This window comes from Megalops cyprinoides, chromosome 6 (genome assembly GCF_013368585.1).
Source record: "Megalops cyprinoides isolate fMegCyp1 chromosome 6, fMegCyp1.pri, whole genome shotgun sequence".
Classification (NCBI taxonomy): domain Eukaryota; kingdom Metazoa; phylum Chordata; class Actinopteri; order Elopiformes; family Megalopidae; genus Megalops; species Megalops cyprinoides.
This window is the reverse complement of record NC_050588.1, coordinates 18,721,929-18,736,731: the sequence shown is the minus strand read 5'-3', so window position 1 is coordinate 18,736,731 and position 14,803 is coordinate 18,721,929. Positions and strand designations below refer to the sequence as shown.

Here is a 14,803-nt window from a genome sequence, read left to right as displayed (position 1 = left end):
CAGTGGAATGAGTACTTTGCCTCAGTGTCACAGACCCTGTAGTCTGTTCAGATTGAGAAGATTCATATAATTTCACCTGCAGTCCAAAGATGACAATTCATCCAAAAGACTACATACCTATTGCTTCCATCACTGATTATACATAGACTTAGCCTGAGGCAGGCTCGTTTCAGGTCTACAGTACAAATTGGGTATACTAAGCCAGCTTTTTCCAGCTCTATAGTGCAGTTAACTTCAGCGGCTTTTTTTTTTTTTTTTTTTTAGATTTAGTTCTAGCCTTAGTCTTTTTACTATAATACCTATTATTCTTGGTAGTATTTTTTGTCATTTCACCCTTCTTAGTTTTAGTATAGTGTTAGTTGACAAAAATTCTAGACAAAATTCTGTCTTATTTTAGTCACATTTTAGTCACATTTCAGTCTTTTTTATTTTGTTTTCTTACTAACTCATTAAAAACCCTAACCTTTCATTAAGCATGAACAGATATTCTCAGACTGTATGTATTCATATATCTTTAATTTCCAAACCAACAAAACAGACAAAATTGCTACTGTCAGATCCTATTAGGGGTCACAGAATCTTGCTAATTAATTGACAGGTTGAATCAGGTGTGGTAGTACTTGAATAGATCTAATATATGGAATTATTGGGTCAACTGTTACATGTATTACTAAATGCAGAGTTAAATCAGAGAGGACAGATAAATTAATATTCCAAATTAGAAAAAGTTAAAGGCTTATATATACAATTCATTTCCAATCAGTGTAACTTAAATTATCCCTTGAAGGTAATTACTCACTAGCTAATACTATTTTGCCTTCATGACAAGATAATGTTGAGTTTAGATTTTTTGGAAGATTAGTATGTTACTATAATATACTGAATTGCACATAGCCTCTAAAGGTAACCCAACTGATGAATTGGCTTCCAAAATGAATATGCTAAACTACAACAAGCTAGACTGAAAAACAGTGTCTGAGTAGCAAGTATAGCTTTTTCAGACGGCATGACTTTCAGTCAGCATAACTACACTAGCTAAGTTGGGAAGAACAGCACTAAATTGTGCTACCTAATGTTAGCCAAGGCAGTTTGGCTCGGCATGTCATCCCCTTACCCTCCCATTATGACCTGATCTAGTTAGTCATATAACACATTAGCTACCAGCAATGTCAAGTAGCAAACTTGGCACGATATGTAGAAAATTTACAGCATCATACACTGTGGGGTGATGCACCTTCATATGCCTCTTCAGGTTAGTTGTGTCCTTCCCTGCTAGTTTACAGCTGAGAGCTTTCTCTCCTCCTGTGGTTATAATACATTAAATTTTGTTCCCTATAGCATTATATGTGAAGTGCTGCCAGATGTCTTAAAGCCCACTATAATGGAGGCGAAGAAAGACATCTTTATTTTATTTTTATTATTGCTGGCTAATACCAAAAAAAAGTGTGCATGTTTGGGCATCTGAGCAAGAGGAGAGGACAGCTTCTGAGTTGATGGGTGGAAGTGGGTGGAGGAGCGAGCAACCCAGGCAACAGAGGTGTTCAGCATTCTACCAATAGCAAGAATGCATCGAGATTACTTGTTGCAAGCCATGCAAAAGCTTCATGGTGAATTCAATGTCTATTATTCCATTACTGAAATTTCTGTCTCATTGTTAGAGAAAACTAAAAGACTTTTAGTTATAATCATCATTTTAATGGTGTTTCACCTAGTTGTTGTCATGTCATCATCATAAAAAAGGTTCTTCAATATTTTTAGTCACAGGTTTTTAGTTTTAGTATAATGACCAAACCTGAGTCCTGGCTCGACAACTTCCTCCAAACCAACTTGCTTTCAGCCGTCGGAACACACGCACACTTCCCCCACTGTAACACACACACAAACTTAGTGCTCAGCTAAGAGGGTGAAAGCCCATCTCTTGTTCCTGCGGCTACAGTGCTTAAACAGAATTCTAAGAAAGCCTAAATACTCTGGCCATGAGACAGAACAGCGGGGACAGAGGCAGTGAAGAAGGACTTTTTATAGCTCCTGTATTAGCGGTCACTCAAGGCCATGTCCTCCATTGACCAGTCTGTGGACATAGCACGTCTTAGGACATTTTATCTTAACTTTTATTTGATAAATAATCCAAACCTATTTTATTATAATTGTGAATGATTAACATGCCTGTTTAATTAAGGGTCATTCGTTAGCTCCTGACTCATTTTGACTTGACTGCATCAGTGAGTACAGGAATAGTACAGTACAGTCATACAGTAGCTCCGCCTTTACATTGTTCGCATGAACTCATTTTAAAGGGAACAAAAAGCATGACTGATTCTAAGCTAAAGACAGAAATGTACTCTCTGTAATAATCAGAATTACTTAATGTGATACAATCTCTAATAAAAATTTAAATTATGACTAATGTGAAGTGCACAACAGCAATGCATTAGACACAATGAACTAAAGAGGGAATCGGCTGCAAATGGGTGGTCCTTACTTAAATGTCGTCCATTGCTAATCATGAAAAACAGGTTCACCAATTAGGACAGACCAGCAAATGTCTGGGATGTGCTGCCCATCAGACGGGCATTAGTATTAGCATTAGATAAGTGATGTTCTCTCATTGTCACTTCTGTCAGCTGTGAGGGTGACAGGCATTCTAAAATCAACCATCAAAATCTACGGGTGGTGGCTCATTAAAAGTTACACATACAGTACTTGCCATTTAAGGTGTTCTATTTCTAGGCTGATTCTGAAATGTATGTCTTTGCTTCTGCTTCCCTTTGATAGATGATTAATCTCAATAGAACTTTCTGATAAAATAAAGGAAAAATAGAAGAAAAATGGATTTCACAGATTTAGTTGACTGATACTCTGTTGAATGTAGTCTTAAAGCCAATCATGTCAGGGAAATGAGCCCCTTCTGGCATTTTTCCCATGTCTGATTTCACATACAATAAAAGTGATCCATCCTATCACAGAGTCAGTAACCCCAATGGATCCAATTACAGCATCAGTAAGTCAGATCTATCCTATCACAGAATCAGTAACAACAATCTATTCTATCAGAGTCAGTAACAGTGATCTGTCCAATCACAGCATCAGTAACAGTGATCTGGCCTACCACAGAGCCCATAACAGTAATTCGTCCTATTACAGCACTAGTGCGAGCAGTTGAACTTGGTGGAGATCCATTCGCATGCTCTGTGGAGTCAAAGCTCGCCACTGCGCCTGTTTAATAATCCAGTGGAGTCACTCTCATCCTGCTTTCCAGCTGGCCACTGTCACTCATGTCTGCAAGGATCAGCATCTCAGTCAGGCTGCCATTTTCCCTGGCCTACTTCCTATCACTGCCAACCTCCTGGGCTGTGTGCCTCTGAGCATTAACACGAGCGTGTTTAAGGCTATGGGTGCTATTGAGCCAATCCATCCAATACAGAGAGTATTTTTGGCTACGTGTGCCATTGGGCTACAGTGGTAGGTAGCAGCATGAGTAAAGAAAGAAACAAAGATAACAGTGCTGTTTTGTTTGGCAGCGGGAAGTGGAGATATTCAGCATTCATACCACAAACCACCCCCACCACCACCCGCCCCAAACCGGTTCTTACCGTCTCCCCCCCGGTGGGCACTCTGTGGGCTGTGCATTCTCTCTCCTTGGCTGGGGGGGCTCAGGTCAGACACAGGAACACGATCAACGGATATCCATGTGGGGTCACTCATATCAAGCTCTTCACTGCTCACTGAACTTCCATCCTGAGAAAAAGAGACAGAGAGACAGAGAGAGAGACAAAGCAAGAAAGAGAGATGTGGAGGAGGGGAAAGACAAAGGGGAAGAAAAGGCAAGGAGAGTGAGGAATAGATGGAGAGCAAGTGAAAGAGAGATTGTGTAGGACAGAGGAGCGAGAAAATAAGATCAGCATGTTACTTTTCTTGACACCATGTACCATATCCTTTGTTACAATAGTGAATTTCACATTAAAATTTAGATTATGACAAAAAGATTGGCATAACATTAAGACTAATTTGCAGCCTTTTTTATAAGCATAATTGTCTAACATAACCCAGCCTGTGTGTGACAATTAAAATCATTATATGTGAAGTGCAGAAAGGTATTTATAGCTACCAATATATATATAGCTATGCAATCAAATTAAAGTGAATCAACAGCAGATGGGTGATCTTTATGAAAATTGACACTCTTGCTAATCACACAATACAATCAGAGAAAGATTCAGGATAATTGGAAGTTTGGAGGTAATGAAGCTCTTAGCTTCTATCCTTGCAAGTTCACGTTAGGCTACTTTTTAGCATTTTAACAGCCAATTTGGCTGACTACTTGATTTCAACAGAGGTTCAGTTCAGTTCACTTAGAGCTACTGTATATGTAAAACACCAAAATGTGAATTAAAGCAAACAATAACTAGGGAGGAATTTCATTCCACCAAAGCTTCTTCATGCAACGTGAAAGCTAAATTCTTTCAGGTAAAAAGCACACCAAACCATAGATGTAACATCACATGAAGGGATGCACTCGCCTTGCCTTTAAACACTTCATGTTCTCCAGGTGCCACTCAAAAACCCCCTGCTTCGCTATGTTCTGTTTCTACCACAGTAATACCAAACAACACTCCGGAAAAGCAAAAGACCAGCAAACAGAATATCTGTTTTCTCCATCATACCCATATGTTCCTCAGAGAACTTCCACCACAGGAAAAGAGCCAGTGAGTCGGGCACAACAGAACTCTGGCACACAGCAGCAAGAATACTAAAACAGATGAACTCATTTGCAAATTAATTCAGGGTCCATATAATTTTCCAAGTCTGAAATGAAGCGAACCTTAACTGAAAAAAAGACCCTCCTTTGTAAGTGTGCTGAAGGGCAATCAGGTGTAAGTGGACATGGAGACCACAGAGTTGTGCTGTGATCTTGAACACCCTTGTGGACTTCCTGTATGCATCTGCGTCACAGTCCGAAGGCGGAGGCCACGCAAAATGAGGCACAAAATGGTTGGCCTTCCTGCTGGATAAGGAGCGGGAGAACAGTGTGTACACTGCGGTTTGCAGAGGAATGCCATTCGCGCAAGGTCTGGCTGTTTTCAGCACTCACAATGGCAGGAAGAGCCACAGAATGGACGTCATGAAAGAAAATCTCCCTGCATTTTCAACCCTTCCACAGCATACAGTCCATCACCATCTGCCATCTCTCTCAACACCGGGAGAGCAACTGTAAGGAATGCATGATACAGTTGGGTGTTTACCGGAGTGATTCTGGATGAGCACCTTTCTCAAGGAGACAGTATTAACCCCACCTCACTAACCATGACATCATACTGCCATCTGAAGAGACTACAGAGGCTCCTGCCAGCACACTCAAACCACAATACCTGAAAGTCTGACCTATTAAAACCCAGCTCTGCATTCTGCTTACGGCTCTTTTTCTAGACACCTCAGCACGATACATCTTTAGCTTTTTAAAATGATCGTTCAAACAGCTGGTTGACATGGTTGTGATTCGTGGCATCGCTTGGAGTTCAGACACTTCTGTCTGACCACCCCCTTCCCCACCCCTGCCTGAGCCCCCATCCTGTTTTCCCCAAAGCCCTCCCGAACCTCCAAAGCCCCACCCCAACACCTGCCAACCTCAACAGCCACCCCTGTCCCACAAAGCCCTCCCAGAAACCCCAGCCATCCCCTCCAGAGCACCCTCACTACCTCTCCCTATCCCACGTCAGCCCCTGCCCGCCCAGCCCCACACCAAAGCATGGTCATTACACTCACAGCTCCACTGCTAAGACTGACAGGGGGAATCCTGCTCTGTTCTGCCCGCACAGGAGATAGACATTTCCAAGTACAGCATGGATTCCAGGATAAGTGAAACATCCTGTCCTTAAATCAACCACTGTTTGGAGGGGCTAAGCAGCAGCTAGGGCAGCTAGACCAGCCAGCGGGGTTAAAGCCAAACAGCTCAGGACCGACTCACAGAGGCAGGAGTCTGGGAGACAAGTCAGAGACAGAACTGCTGGGATGCAAGGAAAGGCTCATATAGAGAAAAACACTAGGCACTAACAGAAACTCTGTCCTGACATACTTTGCCCCTTTAGCACAACATTATTTACCAGCTGCGCGGCTTTTTTCACTTGCCATTACATACAGTATTCATTTTCTACTCTGCATTACAGTGGCCTTTTAAAATGAACTGACTTACATCAGTAACTGTAATTTACTGTGTAAGTGGAACAATTAAGTGTAACACTTATTTAGTATATATAGTCAGTATATATAGTCAGTATATACATAATATATAACGTATATACCCATATATATACCTTGGTATCAACAGTATATAATATACAAGTTAGCATTAAATACGTATACCTTCTTACACAGTACTTGTAATGTTAAATGTAATTACATAAGTGTGCCTACTTAGTGTTTACACAATTTTAACATGTATGAACTTTGTAAGCATACACATGTAATTATACAGTAATAACACATAGAATTACACAGGCGCAAGGCCATTGAAATGTCTCCTGTTTATTTTCCTCTCTATCACACTCGGATCCATATATAGACCACAGCATGCTCCCTGATTGTCTGTTTCACATGTGAAATGAGACCATGTGACTCTTAACGTTTTCTTCCAACATCAAACAAAACACTGTTTTTTCCCCAGTCTCTGAAATAAAGCTCACAGCAAAATGCAGTTCATCTCAGATGAATGTTGACCACCTGTGGCAGCTTATAGAGAGCCTCATTGGCCCGTGATGTGCAGGTCAAGTGTCTCCTGCTAAATGTTCTGCTTCATGTCAGATGCTGATGGGCATCAGATTTTGTAGTCTGATGGCATGGAAATGTAGAAACTCTCTAGCGGGCAGCCACCAGGGCAGACAAAGCCACTGTGACATACCGCCTGCACCCCCAGGGGGACCCTTGAACCAGAGACCCTCACAAACACAAACACATATGGCACACACTTTCTAGCAACCACCTGTTAAGTCTACCATGCCCAAAAGTTCCCAGCACTGACCTTGAAGACGGCTCACTTCCTGCTCATTTCCTGTAGGACATTTCCTGTTGCTACCTCAGTCTCCAACACTGGCGCTGTTACACATACATGGCAGTGTTTATCATGAGCCCCATCATGAGCCCCATCATGAGCATGTCCTGTGCGTTTTCCATTATAACTGAAGCCTTCATTATTGTGAACCTTTTGTTTTAATTAGACCAAATGGCCCTTTGTTAAATAAGTCAAATGCTGGAGTATTTAGTGATCAGGCATGATCTCTACTGGACAGCGCATAAGGAGGTCACTATGGAAGCAAATTAATTGTCACAAGGACAACAAAAAAGAGCACAGAATTCATGAAACAACACAAGCTTAACTGAAGCGCAAACGCCTGCAGTGTGAACCATAACGTTCATTTGCAATACCCATGTGATTGGCAGAGGTGAGCCAGAGGGACAGGGAGTACGCAGTAGGCAGTGGATGTGGGATCAGGAAGTGGGTCACCTTCCTCTTTCTCCTCCTTCCTCTATTTCTCATTATTTATGTTTCTTCCTCAGTTAAGCGAACACTACAACACAGTCCCACTGATTGCTATGTGATATGGATGCAATAGCGTCTACTGATATCCCATCAAGATGATATAAAGACTAGTGGATCTCTGGACCACTTGCTCTGAACACATATGCTTGCGAGCAAGCAGAAATGTTCCTGTTTTCCAACAACAAACAGTGCGTACTGGCCACATTCTATAACCAGAGGAAACACAGATTTGTGAATTAATGCAAACTAAAAACAAAACACATCAACTTTTGCCTTAACATTGGAACTTTGTTGTACAGTCATGCGCCACTTAACGTCCATTCGGACAACATCCGTTCGCATATACGTCCGTAGTACCATAAGGTTATAACAAAGTTTAAAAATCCTGATCGCAGAACGGGAAGTAGCGGATGTAACCGGATGTAGTGAAGGCAACGCTTCCCGCACACAACACGTATATATCTTGTCTCATGGAAATAATGCAAATGCGCTGCCAGGTGTATAATGGTACAGTGTATTAATGTGTATGATGTATAGTATTGTACAGTATTAACCAACTTTACCCATATATTACAGTGTACTTTACCAGATACATTAGTTGAAATACAGTACGGTACTGTATGTTTACAGTATCTTAGCCACAGTAGCCTACTCCATATAGGTGTGCTAAGTATATAGTATGATGTTCACACAATGTCCAAATCACATATCACATCCTATTTCACAGAACGTATTGTGGACGTTAAGCGGTGCATGACTGTACTTTAAACCAATGAAAAAATTAAACCAATGAGAAGTGCTCATCTGGGAATGCAAAGCATTTTTGTTAAGGATATCAAAACCTTGAGTGGGAGACCCATTTTTGCAAACATGTGAGAACAAACTTAATATTTTTACATGTGAGTAACCTGCCCTTCTTGTATGTTGAAAGAGTTTTTTTATAGATTTATTGATCAACCTTGGGTCCTACACTTGGGGTAGGTCTTGTGTATCAAAACAAACACCAGATAAAATCCAAGGTTCTCCTGTGGTCGCCATGTTCTCTGCACGCAGGTGTGGGGGGAAAGGAGCTAATTCTTCATTCTACAGACCAGGGTGCTGAAATTCCAGGAAAAAAAGCCTCTTTAAATAATAACTGACTTAGACCAGTGGCTATTTTTAACACTGTGCAGTAAAAAAACCTACATGTTCACTCTTCCGTGTCATAAATACGGGACGTTTTGTGGAGCGCAGCAGAAAGGAGCTGAAGGAATGACAGTATTGTTTTTGACACAATGTCTCCTAGAGTGGGCCGCCAGTGAGGGCACGCAGTGTGAGCTCTAGGGCCTTCAAACAGTTGTGGAAGGCGCACAGACGTCCATCTAAAAGCTAAAGGGGAGCTCTCCTCTGCCTTGAAACAGCAAGATGCTCACTCAGTCACAGATGATTCAGATGGAGTGGTAGGGATGATGTGTGTACAGTTTCAGAAAAGGAACAGCAATTCCAGAAATAGTGTGAGATGTTTGTAAAGCCTGTTTCTGGTTTATCAACCTGCAGTGAAATGTGTGCTTGTTACACTTTTGTGCAGTTTAACGTTACTATTTTATGACCATGTTAAGCGTTTCAAAGGCCTGCTGAAACCCTTAAAGCAGTGATGTCCACATCTCACAGGGCTCGTAACTGTGCCTGGGGGCAAATCATTAAAACCATCTAAGGAGCAGATCTCTAGGTGTGTCAGGGTGGAAAGGATTTTGAACACTGGCAGCCAGATTCAGGACTTAATCTGATCACTACAGTTTAAGCCCTTTGGGCAAGAGTGCTCTGCTCACACAAATGAGGGCCCACCTAGAACATTCAATCCTCCAAGAGATCCAAGAAAGCAAAAGACAGACAGATTGATAGAGAGAGAGAGAGAGAATAAGTGATAGGGAGAGATGAATACAACACATAAAAAGAAGAGCAGACACTCATCTCTTTCAGCCTGTCAATTACACACAAATATGTCTTCCTTCTGTTTTTTTGACAGTCTTTTGAGGGGTGTCTTTCAGCTTTACTCTAAAGGCTTAGATATTGCGAAGGACATCAAAGGAGAGGAGGCATCTGCTTTCCCTGTATGTAGGCTGCATGCAGAACGAATCGGCTGACAGTGTGGTGTAGTGGTTCATGACCTGGGACTGTACTCCAAAGTATGCAGGACTTATGCCCACCTGGGGCAACTGCCAAGCTAACCTTAGTGACAATACTACCCCTGGCCAAGTACCTGAGGATGTAAACAGATAATGCACAAAAATGCGAGATACACAAAACTGTATGAAAAGTGCTCTACAAAATGTGATGCATTTCTGCCAGCCGTTGAGGCAGCAGGTTCACGCATCTCATGACAGGGCAGGGGACTTGTCATGGCTAACCATCAAACAGGCCAGACTGTGTAGCAGACTGTTAGACTTGGGTCAGCACCAGAAGACCTAAAGCCAGTCATTGCTGGCATCATTTTGTGTCTCTCACAGATAGATAACAAATAGAATTACGGCACTTAATAAAGAACTAGCAGACTTAATAAAGGCTTTAACCCTGTCTTATGGTTGGCAGCAGCTGTTTCTTTGATGTAAAGGGCAGAGTGTTTTTTGTCATATGGAGCAATGAAGGAATACTGGCATTCTTTCCTGTGGGAGAGAATATCTCCCTACACATACATACATCATATAGGCCTTTACCACTAAGTAGAGAGTGATGTGGGTTGGGGGCTCTTCCTTTTATCTCTCTGCCTTTATATACTGAAGCCCATCTCTCCTCTGATGCCCCCCCCCCCCCCCCAACACACCCCAGCAGCACAGCATTTTTGCTCTGTTCAAATCACCACGTCCGGTAACAGTAAGTAAAGGCCTGTTTATCCATCACCATGGAAACTGAGCAGGGAGACATTACAAGAAAAAAAAAAAAAGAAAGAATTCCCACTCATACATTCTGCCACATAACTTGACAGACCTGAAGGTGGGGGGTAGGGCACTTGGAGGGAAGGCACACATTTATTAAGAGTCTATTTCACTTGACCGCAACGTCTAACACAGCTGACCACATTTTCAACCACAATGCTGCCTCCTTTCTGTAAGGCTGCCATATCTTTGTACCTGAGCAACTATGCTGCCCACAGAGCAGCAGACTGAATGCTGTATGCGACCACCTTCACAATGAAGGCACTAACACAGCAGCTGTTCTTCATCACCCTTCACCTTGAGTTCACGTCATTTGGCTTCTGATCTGCCTAGCTGTATGAAAGTGCTGCACCACATAAGTGTACTCCAGCACCTCCAAAATCCCACTATAACGGCTCAGCTTAACACACCATTATCCCACTCACAAGGACATCTATTCATGACAGTACAATTACATCACCTCCACAAATTAAAAAAAGAGAGGAAAGCTGAGCTGAGCCCCTTCACAGAACCTCTAACTCAAGTATTTACTTGAGGCTTGTCAAACAATCATACTTCCGCTACCTGCTGAGATATATATCATATATCTGTTTGAAAAAAAAAAAAACAATCTAGCAAGTTATACAACACAGCTAGCTGGCAAGTCATTTAGCTGCCAAAGACGTATAGTATCGCTATTACGTATAGTATAGTTTGATACCTTATTAAAATAAGTTGCTAGCTAACTTGAAGAAATGTGATGATACTACCTATAAAAATGTTATATAGTCAACAAGCCAGCTTCTTACACCTGTGCATAATATAGCAGTCAATACTTTAGTACAGTCAATACTAGCAATAGATGTTAGCCAGGTGTTTGCCAGTGATTGCCAGTTATTGATTGATTAGCTGAAATTTTTTTTCTCCTAAAAATGCCTGCAGGGAAAGACAACCAAACATGTAAACCTACTGAGCACCCCTCCTCTTGACTAATTCTGTCACAGAATGCCATTGTTGCTGGACAACTCGTAAGAATTTAAGGTGTTCCAATGTGAACATTCTAACCCTCCCAAAGGGTCTCCAGTGAAGGGGATAGGGGACAGGGGCAGTTAAGACTAAGAAGTAAGGCTACATACAACTGAGTCAGCACATCTGAACACAGACACAAAAGTAGGGATGAAAGAGGTATTCAGGGGCTGTAATGAGTACTTCAAACTTCAGCTGGATAATACTTTTTAATGCAGGTACTCCATGCTACAAAATTAGTGCGCTCACACTGTGTCATGCCCTTAGCAGCTGAAATGAGCGTGCATCTTACTTATATATTAATCATTTGAGTCTCTGGTAGAGTGCAATACTTTCCAGCTGAGGAAACAGGAAGGTGTGGGACATGATGGCCAGTTCCCATTCAGAGAGCGTTCACCTTTCCACAAACATGACAGCAAGGACAGACATGAGATTTGTCTTTTTCTGATGCAGTCTGAATGGGTTGTGCTCGAGTGTTTCTCAACAGTGAAAAGCTGCTCTTATCAAAAGTACTTGGAAACAGCTCAGCTCGCTCCTTTTGGCTGTTTTGCACTTTGCATTTTCAAAACACAAACTCAATTTTTCTCAGAATCTTCTCTACTCATCTGTGCCAACAACCCAATGGTTTATGGCCTTATGGGAAAAAAAATAATATACAAACACACAACTCTGAAAAGTCCAACCATCGAGGATTTACTTGAGAATGTTATGTTGTCTTTCTAAATTTAGTGTAGTGTTTTCATCAAGCAAACCTGTGAGGGTGGAGCTAAAGGAGATTTATCTGTTTTATTCATTGTGAGGGGTCAGCTACCACCCTCTCAGAGGACCGCCAATGGGAACTTGCCATTCTCCATACCCTTTCATTCTAGAAACATCATGCATCACGTGTCATAAGGAATATTCATTCATATTCATACTGAATAGTCATACCTACCATATTACTTTACAAAAGTAAATATGTTCCAATAAACTAATATTTATACAGGATTACTATCTCATGAACATCTGACTTACTCCCACTTTTGTCTGGCCTTTTTAATGAAAGATTCTATTTCTAGCCCATGATCAGCAACGTAGCCTCCATTCAGAACACCACATCTACAGGAACATAGAATGCAGGCCATAATGATTGCATTTATGATGGGGGTTTCCTGGAGGGTGAAAACGTGTCATGACAGCGGGGACCACCTATATAATTTTATCCAAAAGACATGTACCGCAGATCTCAGCATGAACCACCACTCCTGCACATAAGACTTGGCAACTGCCTCAAGCACCAAGGAGTCACACGCTGGCACAAGTATGAGCCAAACTGTCTCTGGCCTCTCCTGCCAGCTGCATGTCAGGCCAATTGTACTTTACACTGAGACTATTTATACATAAAGGCCCACCAATAACAAAAAATAAAGGATGGATCAGTAGTTCGATCACCACACAGTGTGTTCTGTGCTAATATGTGGATTGCATGAAACAATGCTGACAGCCCAGGGGGGACTGAGTTTCCCTTCTCACCAGGAAACCCTCCCACAGTAAGACTGCAACATTCCTAACGATACAAGGTCAAGATCGGCTGTTGTAACATTGGGCTTCCCCCATCCCCAGTGCGACTGTGGTCATCCTAAACTGCATGGGGCACAGTCTGTAAGTGAGCACTGCCATTTCCTTCAAGCCTCACTTTCACATACAAGCCTTCAGCCAGAGGCTGGGGCAAAAGCCGAGCACCATACGAGGCAGAGAAACCGCATCCAAATGCATGCATCTCATACATATCCAAACACATGCACCACATACATATCCAAATGCATGCATCTCATACATATCCAAACACATGCACCACATACATATCCAAATGCATGCATCTCGTACATATCCAAATACATGCATCTCGCACATATCCAAATACATGCACCGCATACATATCCACATGTATGCATCATGAACAAATCCAAACATGAGTAGTATACACTGCACCTAAAACTGTGCATTTTTCAGCCTATAGTGGAGTGCCTTATACTGCAGAGCCGCTAAGAAATAAACGGGAATCAAGCTTTCGAGACTGAGGAATTCATTGAAAAGGAGCTCTATGGAGGGAGGATTTGACTCTGCTTAAGCTCTTGGTCTTGCCACACAAAAGCTTTCACTCTGTGACCTTGGTCCTGCAATTTTATCGACAGGGAAAAAAACAATCCGCCAGCAGTCATACACACCAAGATTTGACTTGAATAGAGAGGGACTGCAGTTTACAGCACTGAGTGTTTTATTTTTTTCTATGATTGTGTCGTTGAAAATGAAAACTGCCGCAAATCACAAGTTCTTTACTTAAACAGTGCAATGAACAAGAGGACACTTGTGTTGTCAAACTGCTGAACATTGACGGAGGAGAATTAACAAACTGTGTTGTGTATATATAGATTAATATTCTCAGATATCTTGCTATGATAAATTGCACAAAGGCAGACCAATGTCAAACTACTAACAGTGGTCCGGTCATTATTGTGAATGATGCCTGCATTAGGGGGGAGCATATCTGTGTCTTAGCATCCAAGCAACTTGCAAGCTCCAGATAGGTCACAGAGTGCCAGGAGATTGGTGAGAAAAGGGAGCCCTTGCTGACCTACCCACCCAATTTGTTCCTCCTCTGTGGGCTCCTGGTTATTTTCAGCACATGTCCCGCTTTTAACCTGGGCCATACTGGCTTAGCCTGCATTCCACATGAGCACCCCATCAACTGAGCCACTTGGGAAGCCCCATGATAGAACATTATTATATATCTGTATAATATGAGTCATTTATTATTAAATGATTTGACTGTTGTGAACTGAAATTTAAAACACTTTACATATCACTGTTCGTGCTTTACTATCATTTTTATCAGTGTTTATCTGAGATATTTGGGGCCTCATTTCTATCCATATATAAATAATAAACACACATCACATGGGAGGCCTCCATCATACCTGCCCAATACTGTGGCTCTGTGCAGGACCGCACAGGTACATTCACCGTGCCTCTGTGAAAGGAGAAATCCTAACAGTTCAGCCTGTATTTCTGCTTGACTGTATAGCTACCACTCCTAACAAAAGGAGAGAGTGACTTTTCGAGGCATTGTTAGTTTTAAGACTTTGCATCGCTTGAGTTGCTGCAGCGCACCGTTCCTGAGGTGACTCACAGTGTAGCTCTCAAGCACAGAACAAGCTGCATTAGTGAATACCCGCTTTCTGCTGTCTTCTTTTATCGTTGTCCTTTTACTGTGAGTAAATGCCACTTGTTGCCTTGTGTAGCCATCAGCAGCATCAAGTTTTCAAAAAGAGGGAATAAAATGACAGCTTTGAAAGCCTAGACACAGCCATTT

The 14,803-nt window shown here is 41.9% G+C and overlaps 1 protein-coding gene across 1 annotated transcript in view; it reads right to left on the bottom strand.

The window, feature by feature from the left end:
* The window catches only part of LOC118779352 (nucleolar protein 4-like), a 55,066-nt gene that overhangs the window by 10,607 nt on the left and 29,656 nt on the right, over positions 1 to 14,803 (bottom strand). Inside the window, exon 5 of the mRNA XM_036531414.1 lies at positions 3,594 to 3,738. Within this exon, the coding sequence (XP_036387307.1) occupies positions 3,594 to 3,738 (145 nt within the window). The remainder of the gene's footprint in view (positions 1 to 3,593; positions 3,739 to 14,803) is intronic.